This window comes from Medicago sativa, chromosome 1 (assembly GCF_051527215.1).
Source record: "Medicago sativa cultivar Bolivia chromosome 1, Bolivia_mono, whole genome shotgun sequence".
Taxonomy (NCBI): Eukaryota; Viridiplantae; Streptophyta; class Magnoliopsida; order Fabales; family Fabaceae; genus Medicago; species Medicago sativa.
Genome location: NC_140749.1, coordinates 63188640 through 63201480, shown reverse-complemented (window position 1 = coordinate 63201480; position 12841 = coordinate 63188640). Strand labels below are relative to the sequence as shown.

Genomic DNA, 12841 nt, shown 5'->3' with positions numbered 1-12841 from the left:
GAAAATATGTTTCTGGCCTCGCACACAAGATAGGATCACTTTCAATTTAGTTAATTAATCTTTCATTATTATAATTAATAATTAATGGCAATACCAATAGACAATATTAACCAAATTATTAACACCATGGGTTTTTTTTTTTTGCGGTGGTCAGGGTTTGAACCCCGGACCTTTGCATATATTATTGTCCATACCAACTGAGTTAAACTCACGAGAACATTAACACCATGGGTTGGGGATCAACTAAACTTTTTTTTTCTATTAAAAAATTATGTGTTTAAATAAGGCTTAATTACACTTTTGGTCCTCGTGTTTTGCCAAACTCGCGAAATTGGTCATGCCCTTTTAAAACCTGACAAAACTGGTCCTTCAGTCATCATTTTTGTTGCACTTTTGGTCCTACCCATTTCCTCCAAAAACGCAGATGTGGCAGATTTTTAGCTGATGTGGCATTGCTGGTGTGGATAATATCATTTTTAAATTGATAAAAATGAAAAAAATCTGAAAAAATAAAAAAATTCTGGAAAAATTAATAAAAATAAAAAATGATTAAAAAAATAATATAATCTGATAAAATGAATAAAAAATAAATAGAAAATATTAAAATCTGAAAAAAAAACTGAAAAATACGGAAATTTTTTTAAAAATCTGGAAAAATTAATAAAAATAAAAATGATTAAAAAAATAAAAAAATCTGGTAAAATGAAAATTTCTGAAAAAATTAATATAAAATAAAAAAATCTGGAAAAGATTAATAAATATCAAAGTTTTCTAAAAATTAATATATATAGAAAAAAATCATATATCCAGAATTTTTTCATATATATGAAAAAAATAATCTGGAAAAAAATATAATTTTCATATATATGAATCTGGAAATATTTTAACAAAAAATAAAAATTTAGATTCTTTTCCATAATTTTTTTAAATTTTTCCTGATTTTTTTAATCATTTTTACTAATTATTTCAGATTTTTTTTATTTTTTCAGAATTATTTTCTTTATTCTTAATTTTTATTAATTTTTCTAGAATTTTAAGATTTTTTTTTGTAAATATGATTAATCTTTTAAATATGATATTTTGAAAAATCTTCAAAATTTGGTAAAATCTTTTTTAAATTTGATTTTAAATTTTTCAAAATCTTCAAAATTTCGTAAAATCTAGAACAATATCTGAATTTTTTTTAAATTTAAAATTTTCGAAAAAAATATGAAATTAAGATTTTAAAAATTTAAATAAACTAGATTTTTTATAATCTGAATGTTTTTTAATTTTTGAAAAAAAATATTATTTACGATTTTTTAATTTAAAAAAATATTTTGAATTTTTTCAGATTTTATGGATTTTTAAAATTTTCGAAAATTAATTTTTTTTATTTCGAATATAATCTGAATGTTTTTATAATTTTTGAAAATTTTTTTTTTTTTGATTTTTTAATTTAAAAAATATTTTGAATTTTTTCAGATTTTATGGATTTTTTAAAATTTTGAAAATTAATTTTCAGATTTTTTAAAAAAAAAATTCATTTTTTTGAGTTTTTTAAATATAAATGAAATGATAAAATTGTTTTTTGAAATTAAAAATCCTTGTTTTAATGACATGTAAATAGTATTTTCCTAATTGGCAATGCCACATAGGCCTTCATGTGCCGCATCTGCGTTTTTGGAGGAAAAAATGGGGGGTAGGACCAAAAGTGCAACAAAAATGATGACTGAAGGACCAGTTTTGTCAGGTTTTAAAAGGGTAGGACCAATTTCGCGAGTTTGGCAAAACACGAGGACCAAAAGTGTAATTAAGCCGTTTAAATAATAGAACGAGTGGCGTTGCCATAGTCCTAAAAATCAGAGGTAATACCATATTTGTGGCTGATGATATGGACCTAAAGTTTCTCTCTATATTTGATGTTGTTGGGTAGTGGGAGACGCGCCGTGAACAACAACCCGTCAATGCTTTAGGACTATATCTCTAAAAAAAATCTTAAGATATTAGATATATGAGTCTTTTCTCTTATGTATGAAACATTTTGTTGTCGCAAATGTGAGTTACAAGTTCTGCATTTGATAAAAAAGTTAGGGTTAAACAACATATAAGTACTAGGTAACCCTGAATTTCTATGTTCTTCTTTTGCTAAGGAAGATTTCTTGTTTTCTAAACTATGTGTTGTCTAGTCAGATACGTGTGTATGCTAAGGAAGGTTTCTGGTGGCCTTGGACGAACTAGGATCATCAGGACTTGAATTGTCAGACCTAGAGCAGGTATAAGAAGTTCCTGAAGTACGATACAATTTGAAAACATGTTGATTTAAGTCTTTTGTTGTCTTTGCTAATACATGGGTTCAATTGGTTCAACCGCTAATAATCTACTCCCTCCGTTTCAAAATGAGTGTCGTTTTAGCCAATTGCACACGGATTAAGGAATGGAATGAAATAATCGTTAGACGTAACACTTTTACTAAACTGCCCTTACTTTATAAGAAAAAAACAAACTTAAAGTTGCATTGAAAATTGTGTGAGAGAAAAGTTGGAGAGGGTAAAGTTGGAAGAAAAAACTTAAAGTTGTATTGGAAATGTAGAGTGACATTCATTTTGAAACAAATATTTTTGGCTAAAGTGACACTCATTTTGAAACGGATGGAGTAATATGTTCCATCGCTTTAGTCTTTTATGGTTTTAAATGTATTAGGAAATCAAAATACTCTTTTATTAAAACTTGGTTGATCGCAAGTTTGCCCATTTGTGACTTACTGATGTGGAGGATATGTTGTGTGGTTATGGGCATCAAGTTTCCAAGGTTATTATTTCCATTTAGTTGTAATCTATGTTAGTTTAATAAATATAAAAGTGATTTGATAATGATTTCATTTCTAGCTTAGGTAGCCCTGAATTTGTATCTTCTTCTTTTTTATAAGGAAAGATTTCTGGTCCTCTAATATCTCTTTGTTCTCCCTTCAGATGAGTGTGTATGTTTACAATAAGGATGTTCATATAAAAGGTTATTTTCAGTACCAGATTTGTGTGTGGTGGGAGAATAAATTACCAAAATTTGTTTTATTCTCCAATTTAGTTGAGCACCATATGGTAGCACACAATCTCTTCTCCCACCACACACAAATATGATACGTAATCATGTGACCCTCACCACCCCACCTAACACTCTTTCATATGAGGCGAAATTATTAAAAGATCCTTTCACACGAGGTGTATAATGGAGTAAGGAAAAAGGGTGTCAATATAACATTATTGTAAAACACAATGTGAAAGATGGTCGGACATGGAAGATCTACTGTGTGGTTTATAGCATTCTTTCAATTTGCACGACATGTTTCTCGTGCCATTTTTTTATTTCAAGATCAAACACATCTTTAAACGAGTACTTTTTTCCCCTATTTCTTAACCATCAATCACTCATGTGCATGTTTCGTCTTGTGAGCATAACTAAATACTCTTAGTTTGATGCTTTCTAAACAATCATCTTCACGTTTTTAGTTTAATCTCTACATGGTATAAATAGGACATAAATTTCATAGTAAAAAATAGAGACTTTTACAACATACTCAAGCCAAACTAAATCCCAGCTTTCTTCAGCAGAGCTGATACATGACCACGAAACCCAACCTTAATTGTCTGTTCTTTAGGTAAATCACCAATATCAATATCAAGGGCCTTCTTGTTTATAAGACCATAGATCTGTGTCAACACTTTTGTGAATGCACTTTCAACGTTCAAGGACTCTTTCCTCAAAAAAAAAACGTTCAAGGACTCTAGGGCAGATGTTTCCATAAAAAATATATCCTCCTGTTCAGCAAATTTTGCTCCTTCCTTTGTCGAAACCTATAGCAAATGACGCTTGTACGTCTGCTTTGTTTTCTACAAGCATCACAATAATGTTGTGATCTGCGTGATCTCTCAGTTCTTTTAGCCACCTCTTCACATTTTCAAATGTAACACGGCGTGTAACATCGTACACTAATAAAGCACCAGCGGCTCCACAATAAACAGCACTCGTTTTTGCTTGGTATGTTTCTTGACCAACATTATAAATTTGAGCCTTAATAACCTTATCAAGGATACAAATGTTTTTGCTGGCGATCTCAAAGCCAATGGTGCAGTGGCGGAGCCGGATTTTTTTTTTAGGGTGGGCCACCAAAATGAACTATGATATATAAAACACAATTTATGTCGTAGCGTGCATTAAATATAAAGTTGAAAATCAAAAAATTAAACAACATATATTAAAAATTTAAAATAATTCTCTACACATTCCAAAATACTTGAAAACATATAAAATAGAATAAAAACTAATACTTATAAAAACTTATCTTTCAAGTTTCAATATAAATATTCATGCTATATTTAGAATTAATGTCTCAAAATTAACGTATTATACACTTCTCAAATAAATGAAATATCAACCATTTGATGAGATCCAAAAATATATAATTTGTTCTTAAAGTAAACAAATCACAAATCATACACATAAAGGTGAAGATAATTGAGTGGACCAACTTGAAGATTGTATTTAAATTTAATGGTATATTTATACTTACACATATATAAAAAAAATAAAATTGGGGGGTGGGCCGTGGCCCACCTCAGCCCAAGTGGTGCTCCGCCACTTGTAGCATCAACTGGTCTCTCACTTTCTGTTGATGCTTCATATGACACCATTTGCAATTCTTTTCCAGCTTCAGTATCCTCAAGACTAGGCATGAGTTGTCACCAAGGGAGTCATGGCAAGAAACATAACTAATTTCACGTCTATCACGATGGCTCTCTTTAGGGTCATCGTCATATGCACGGTGATTTTTAGATTTCACTTGAGTGTCGTTGAACTTTGATGATGTATTCATTTTTATCTCTCTTGATCAATTGATTATCTTTTATCTAAATACATTAAAGTCATGAACGACACCAAAGATCAATAATAAAATAAAATCTTGAGTGAAATTGTTCTATAACTCCGAATTTCTTACTTATAAATCATTTCTAACTCTAAAAATAGTAACTGTATCTTTTCTACGCTTTAGTTTAGATGTAAAATTAAATTTATATTTTAATGTTATATTTATCATTAAATTGATCTATTACAATTTTTTTTTGAAGGATTACATTTTGTTTTTTGTTTTCATTATACTATTATTTCTATAACTATAGATTTCACATTTTCTTTTCTATTCTTAAGTTTAGTTGTAGAATCAAATTTTTGTTTTTATATTATAGTTGTAGAATCAAATTTTTGTTTTTATATTAAAATGATAAGTTTTTTTTTGAGCAAATTAAAATGATAAGTTAACATTCTTTTTATCTTGTTATTTTATATATTAATTATAGTTATTGATAAAAAAATATATTTCAATTTCTACACACTGAGCTATCTTCTTACTGGTTGATTTTTATAATTCAATTATAGGTACATTGATAATTTTTTAAAATAAATTAGGGAAAGGGAAATTTTATTAATAATGGCACTAATGACCAAATTACAACTATCTTAGGTGGAATTTGAACATTGTCCTTTGATGGACAAGGGTGGCATCGGAGATGGCGTCTTGCTTGGGATGGGAGGAGGATTTGTTGGAACAATGTATTTCTTTGTTAGATAATACGTTTTTGTAGGATCATGTTGTTGATAAATGAGTTTGGACTTGTAACTCTGTCGAAGAGGCTTATCAGATTCTGACTCAAGTTGAGCAAGCCAACATGGATGTTAATTTGTTAGCTCACCAATTTGGTGGTGCACATATTTTCAAGAAGGATATTCACTTTTGTTTTCAGGTTGAGTTAAATATGTTTTTGGTCCCTATAAATATATTAACTTTTTGTATTAGTCCCTCTAAAAAATTTCTTCAACTTTTAGTCCCCAAAAGTTGTTCATCTTCACTTTTGGTCCCTCTTTTAAGTAAACTCATATGTAGAATTCATATTTTTGAATAAAATTTTGTAATTTTGCATAATTTTTTTTTGTGGTGTCCGGGATTCTTTTTTTTTTTGTGATGTCCGGGATTCGAACCTCGGACTTTGCATATAATATGCATTATCCTTACCAACCGAGCTAAGCTCACGAGGATTGCATAAAAGTTTATAATATTATAAGAATCTCTCCCAAAAAATAGAATTTTTCAACAAAATATGAATTAAATATAATTTTTTATATTTTTGGCTATTAAAAATTCATATTTATTTCATGTTTTGTTAAAAATTCTATTTTTTTTTGAGATTTTTACAATATTCAGCACAATTTCATCAAAAAATACAAAGGTTACATATGAGTTGACTTAAAAATAGGGACCAAAAGAGTATAAAGAAAATTTTAGAGGGACTAAAAGAAAAAGTTGATATATTTATAGGGATAAAAAACATATTTAACCCTTTGAGGTAATATGAATGTCTTGTATCTAGATTATGTGGAAGAAGTGTAATTCAAGAATTTTCCGTAATAAAGAGTTGTCGCTGAAGCAGTTATTAAATCACACTAAACTTCATTCTTGGTGGTGGATGAAGTCTCATAAGCTTATTGCCTCTCGTTTTTAGCTTGTGATGGTCTACTCCTGTTTTGTGCTTATCCTAATTACTGTGTGTGTGTGTGTATATATATATATATATATATTACCTCTTAAAAAAAAGTCAGTGACATGAAGTATGTGTTTGGTATACAGTCTGCATCCAAGAATCACGTTTATACACATATCCCAATGCAAATTTTAAAGCAAAAGCCAAACTCTATGTATTGAAGTTTCCGTGCAAACGGAGTTTTTTTCAATTCCACCGCTATAACAAACACAGCTGAAGTCGATTTTAATGAATTCAATTGTGCCACATAAGTTCTATATCATTAGAAGAGGTATGGGTTTAGAAAATTTTATTGACTTTTTAAATAGGGGATTAAAATGTTGGTTATAAAAATAGGATTAAAAGTTAAAAAAATATATAAATACAGAATTAAAATTTCATTTAAGCTAAAAAATAATATATGATAATATTGATAAATAGATTCCAAAATTATGGAATGTAGTTGGGGGATAAAGCGTGGCAATACCATAATCATCCAACTAAGGAGATAGATGTGTGACCTCAGGATGATCAGTTAGTTCAGTTTCACTTTCTTTGCATATGGCAAACTACTGAAACATTCACTTTGGAACCAAACCATGACATTAACAACGTTTGGTTCTACTTCTGCTAACTCTAACACTTTGTTCCTCACTCTCCCAACACCACCTCCATGTTTCATCCACAATCATCGTACCAATTTTATGTTCAGTTCCTCAAGACTCAGTTATGGTCACACTCACACTCTTTACTATTCTCACCAAAGATCTTCTGTTCCCACTATTGTTTGTTCTGCTTCCAATAAACAATCTAATTCTTCTCAAATTAGGTACACTTTTTCTCTCCTCTTTTTGTTTTGTGAAAAATGCTTTTGGTTATGATATGTTTATAGAATGTTGCTTTGTTACACTGAACTGTTGAGGTAATTGTTTTAATATGGTTCCATTGACGAGGGTTGGATAGCTCAATTGGTTGAAGGGCCGAGGTTCGAATTCTGATAAAAAAGAAAATATTGACATAACAGCTAATATATTAATAATTTTCTAGAGATACATGACATTACCATACATAACATTATTTGCACTATTTAACAAAATACAAATAGTATAGATCTATGAATTGATCATGAGAGTTGATGTCTAGAGTAGCATTCAATTAATGGCCACCAAAAATCAACTAAATTTTAGTTGTAAAGTTCAATTTTTTACCTACTACATTTTATGTGTTACCTCACCCTTCTTATGGTTCTCATGTCTGGCAAAGAATGAGATTAGGATCAAAGAAGCATTGTTTTTTTCATTGGAACCATCTTGTTCTCTTACCATTGGTGTACATGTTTTAGATTTAGTTTGTGGTAGAACATCAACATAGTTCAAAAGTAAAAAGATATGAAAATTGCAACGTCAAAAAAAAAAAAAAAAAGATATGAAAATCGCAAACGGATAACACACGGTATTTGATCACGGAGTTGGGCTAATTGTGCTCAAATCTCCGACTGCGGAGCGGGCTGCATAATCAAGTTTCTGAACATAATATCATGAATCTTTATATCTGCAATTTTGCTTGGTTATTTTTTCCCTTCCTTTTCTGCTTTTGGGGCAAAGCAAACCTTTGAAATCAAATGAATGCAGAATTCACTAGAGTTTCTTTTCTTATATGTTCCCCTCTTTATGCAAAGCTTCTTTCATCAAGTTTTATTTTCCTGCAGTGATGCTTCTTCAATCAATCAATCAATCATTAATCATATTTGTTCTTCAGCTCTACAGCCAGGATAAGGAGTGAGGTTCTATCTCCCTTTCGGGCAGTTAGGATGTTCTTTTACACCGCTTTTGTTGCAAGTGCTTCTCTCGGGACACTCATAGCAATCTCACAACTAATTGGTGCACTGTCTAATCCATCACGAGCCTCAGAAGTTTCCGAAATTCTCAAGGGTCTCGGCATTGACATTGGAGCAGTATCTTTGTTTGGTTTCCTATACTTTAGAGACAACAAAGCCAAGAATGCACAAGAGGCTCGGCTCTCAAGAGAGGAATTTTTGTCAAATCTTAAGCTACGTGTGAGCGAGAAGAAGATCATTACTGTTAACTCATTGAGAGGAATTGCTCGACTTGTAATATGTGCCGGCCCAGCATCCTTCATAACCGAGTCTTTTAAGCGCAGTGAACCTTTCACAGAAAGTCTTTTGGACAGAGGAGTTCTTGTTGTTCCATTAGTAACGGATGGAAATTTGCCTGCTTTGGAATTTGAGACTGAAGAGACTGATGAGGCAAAGCAACTTGCCACCAGAAGGAAGAGACTATGGCAGCTGGCTCCAGTTATCACCTCCGAGTGGTCCGAGTATGTCTATGACAACACAAAGTTTTATATGCAATCGAAATTGTTTTTCCAATTGTTTTAATTTTTTCCTCGTCTTGTTTAATAGGTGGTTAGATGAACAAAAAAAGATGGCAGGTGTATCCTCTGAGTCTCCGGTGTAAGTACTATCCATATTAGTGCTAAAATGTTAAATGTGTAGATATCTCCTCTAATTTTTCAGCTAAAGAAAATATACACGATGGAAAATTCTATCAAGAAATTGTAGTATTTAAACACGATTTGTAATCTGTAACCTAAGTTTGAATAATAGAAAATCACTGCAGCCACTATGTAGTCGGAGACGAAGACACAGTTGGTCTAACTCCGTTGTCAAATCTTGTGTATTCTCTATTTCCGTTTTTCGTATCTGTTTTCTTTTAAACAAGGGCTGTTGTTCTAACAGTTTCAATGTGTAGGTATCTATCTCTACGCTTGGATGGTCGAGTTCGTGGAAGTGGTGTTGGTTATCCACCTTGGAATGCTTTCGTTGCACAATTACCGCCGGTAAAGGGAATCTGGACTGGCCTACTAGATGGCATGGATGGCAGAGTTTAGAAGTTCTTTTCCATACTCTTGAAGGATCATCTCTCTCTCATATACTTCTCCCCCTTATACAAGGAGTTCAGCCCTAGGTTTATTTCTTTTATTTTTGCCTCTGGTTTTGTTTCCCTACAGTGCATATTCTATCAAACTTATATATTTAATGTACTTAAAATCATATATTTAGTTTAGGACAAACTATGTCTCTTTTAATATTTAATGTATAGCTTATTTTTTGTTGTTTATGTCTGATCTATACTATTCTCTGCTTGATCTATTCTTCGAAAACACGAGTGCTTGTCTATTTTCAACTTCAACAAGAATGCACCAACAAAATATCCTTTATATAGATCGCGTGGCATAAACTTTGTCAAAAAAATTACTAGTTCCAGCTTGTTGATCTAATCTCAATATTAATGCTCTTACAGGTCTTCCTATTCATGCTCTAACACATTATAACTATGCACAAAATTTACTTTTAAGCTTGCGAAATATTTTTCTGTTGCATGTCATACCGAAGATTTTCTGTTTTATTCATCCTACTGGGATGTTGACATATATCTATCTTCCCATCACATAGCATGATGCATCCATAGTAATTAAAATGTGATATTTGGGATATTGAATATTCTTCAATTTTCCTTGTTATGTTAGAATTAGTTTGTTCTTTGCTAAACTTAGGGCATGTTAACTTTATGAAAATATCTGCCTAAAAAAAACTTTATGAAACTATTTTTTTGGTTTTGTTTTCTAGAATATATGTTCATCTTCATCTTAATTTGGTAATAGTAAGATGAGATACTTTTGGAGTTGTTGTCATAGAGAAAAGATAAAATGCTAGTTAGGGATGATGCATTTTCAAAAAATAATAAAAATAGATTTTCTTTTTCCTTACATTTTCATTGTTTTCAGTTATGCAAGACAATTTATCATTTCAAGAGTCTCTTTGTCCATTGATAACAAGTAAAACTAACAAGTTTTAGAAAATAAAAATAGAAAATGCTTTCATAGAATAAACGAGACCTTATTCCGTATAATCTGTTTTATTTCTACTTAAACAACAATGTATTTCTAAAACATGTCACAACATCTCTAACTTTTCATCAACCTCCTATCGAACTCTAACTAAGAATATATCACCCACAAAAAAATTGCAAGGTAGTACAATTTTGAAATAGTTTTCACTCATTCGCAACACCAATGTCACTCATTTGAACTTACTATCATAAGGATACTTGGGAAAAGTTTTCAGTTTCATTTTTAGGTCAATTTCAGTTGGTGCATTGGCCTTAAATGTACGGCACTTACATGCCTAATTAGGCATTTAGGAGTATTTCACTAACATGCCTCATTTGATTACAATAAGAAGCAAGTAAACTTTAAGATTATGGGCAACTGCACAATGAATGGAGTTTCTAGAGATCAAGAACATAGATATCAGACAGAATATGATACAAATATTTTTGACATGAAAAAACCTTAGGCTAGTAACTTCAATATCATAACAAGAGTTGAAATTACAATTAAATTTGTCTCATTAAACAACTTCTTCAATCTCATCCAAAGCATAGTTATTTGTCGATACATTGGCGTAGTTCACTTTCTGGAATCGAACCACGACAGGGTAGCGAGTCTTGGGGTCCTGCACAACAAAGAGAAATCCGTTAAACAAGAGCTGAGTTACCAATGGATTATGAGGAAAAAACTTAAAGGTTTGGTTGAAATTTGAGTTTGAGGTCACTCACTTGATCAACAGCAACAACTGATCCAGTGCCTTTGTACCAGTAGGATTCCTTCCTAAGAATCTTCACCTGTTGAGTGCAAAGAAATATCATAAGCTATACTTGTTGCTAGAGAGCTAGTTCAATATAATTTTCACCCTCGTCAATTTAGACCGGTTATGAGACTAATCACCGATTTGACCGTGTAGACTAGCTAAAGATAGTTGAAATAGGTAATTTTTTTTAAGAAACTAAACTAGTCCACCTAAATTGACACTACGGAGATTCGAACCTGAGACCTTGAAGAGGAGCACACTCTCAGGTCTCAAGTCAATATCACCGGGCCAACCCAAGTGAGTTTTAGTTGAAATAGGTTATGCATCTTAATGTTTCCAAAAACACTCTAATATATCTTTTCATGAAGATCTATGAATCCACAAAGTCATAAGTAGTATCATTTTATAAATGAAGAATCATAAATTAATTTGAATTGAAAAGCTTTGATACACCATAAGTAAATTCAAACTAAACCAATGTATAATTGCAACAAGAAACTACTTTGATACAAAATTTTAAATATATAATTCTATGTAGTCTATCTTAATATGATAATGAAATGAATTACCTTAGAACCTCTCTTGGGGCCAATTGGTGGTGGCTTGGGTTTAGGAGTAGGAGCAGCATCACCAGCTGGAGCAGTGGAGGCAGCAGGTGCAGCCGGGGCAGCCTCATCGGTTGCCCTGACAACAAGTCTAGAAGAAGAAGAACCAATATTGTTGGACTTTAAAGGGAACATCAACATGGTACTCCTTGATGAAGTTGTGTTGTTGGAAGCAACATTAAGTGACAACAAAAATCCAGTAGCTGCTGATGCCATGCTGCTGCTAGCCATGACTATCTTTCTTTCTGTGTGTGTCTCTCTTTTGATAATCTTAATGTGGCAAAAGGACAAGATTGGATTGAGGTATGAGAGGGTTTGAGTGAGTGAAGTGTGTTAGTTTGGTTGTTTATTTTGGAGGAGAATCATCTCATCCTCAGAAACTTTGGTGTCAATCGTTTCCTCCACTTGGGTGATGACACTTGTGCACCATATCCCAATCCATTGGATAATGTTGTCACTACTTACAACTCATTCGTTTTCCTATTGAAAACAAAAACCAAAATACATGCTGCTGTTTTCAAGATGATGAATGATATTTTGACATCCAATTTTCAACAACTTTTTAGGCACAACCTTTTTCCTCCATTCTTATTGGACAATAACAATAGAGAGAGAAAAGGAAGAGAGAGAATAAAGGTATAATGAAAGTATGAAAGAGAGTTGTCACGAAAGTTGTTGAAAATTGGTTGTCAAAATATCATCCCTCTTTCAAGATAGATGCTTATAATAAGTTGGTCATTTAATTTTTATGTTACAAATTAATCATTTAAGTCATAAAATATCTATATTATTATCATTTTTTAAGCAAATTCGTTAAATATATTTACATGAACGTTTAATGTTAAATGGTTCGGAAACTTTTTTCTTTTATGAAGTTGGCTAAAAAAACAATAACTGAAATAATTTATGACTTAAAACGCTAATTTGTGTTGGTTATTTCCAAAATAATGGAATCACTTAAGAACTAAACGTTGTAACTCTTCATCAAGAGTTGTAACTCTTCATGAGAACCATTC

General features: G+C 31.4%; 2 protein-coding genes and 1 pseudogene across 2 annotated transcripts; 1 reads left to right on the top strand and 2 right to left on the bottom strand.

The window, feature by feature from the left end:
• Positions 1-3563: 3563 nt before the first annotated feature.
• Positions 3564-4849, bottom strand: LOC146956249 (ras-related protein RABA1f pseudogene; annotated as a pseudogene).
• Positions 4850-7085: 2236 nt separating this feature from the next.
• LOC146956248 (LOW PSII ACCUMULATION-like protein) lies at positions 7086-9688 on the top strand. The gene is made up of 4 exons (XM_085727934.1): positions 7086-7377; positions 8307-8885; positions 8971-9021; positions 9320-9688. The coding sequence occupies exons 1-4, from the start codon at positions 7148-7150 to the stop codon at positions 9456-9458; spliced, it is 999 nt and encodes a 332-aa protein (XP_085584060.1). The 5' UTR covers positions 7086-7147; the 3' UTR covers positions 9459-9688.
• A 1162-nt stretch (positions 9689-10850) lies between these two features.
• Positions 10851-12146, bottom strand: LOC146956247 (photosystem I reaction center subunit IV A, chloroplastic-like). Its single transcript, XM_085727928.1, has 3 exons — positions 11790-12146; positions 11189-11254; positions 10851-11085 (listed from the first exon to the last, which is right to left on the bottom strand). The coding sequence occupies exons 1-3, from the start codon at positions 12054-12056 to the stop codon at positions 10981-10983; spliced, it is 438 nt and encodes a 145-aa protein (XP_085584054.1). The 5' UTR covers positions 12057-12146; the 3' UTR covers positions 10851-10980.
• Between the last annotated feature and the right edge of the window lie 695 nt (positions 12147-12841).

Coding starts and splice junctions, on each gene's coding strand:
- LOC146956248 (XM_085727934.1), top strand. CDS start 7,148: ATGACATTAACAACGTTTGGTTCTACTTCTGCTAACTCTAACACTTTG. Junction 8,886..8,970: donor ATCACCTCCGAGTGGTCCGA/GTATGTCTATGA, acceptor CTTGTTTAATAG/GTGGTTAGATGAACAAAAAA. Junction 9,022..9,319: donor GTATCCTCTGAGTCTCCGGT/GTAAGTACTATC, acceptor TTCAATGTGTAG/GTATCTATCTCTACGCTTGG.
- LOC146956247 (XM_085727928.1), bottom strand. CDS start 12,056: ATGGCTAGCAGCAGCATGGCATCAGCAGCTACTGGATTTTTGTTGTCA. Junction 11,255..11,789: donor GCCCCAAGAGAGGTTCTAAG/GTAATTCATTTC, acceptor TGCACTCAACAG/GTGAAGATTCTTAGGAAGGA. Junction 11,086..11,188: donor CAGTTGTTGCTGTTGATCAA/GTGAGTGACCTC, acceptor TTTGTTGTGCAG/GACCCCAAGACTCGCTACCC.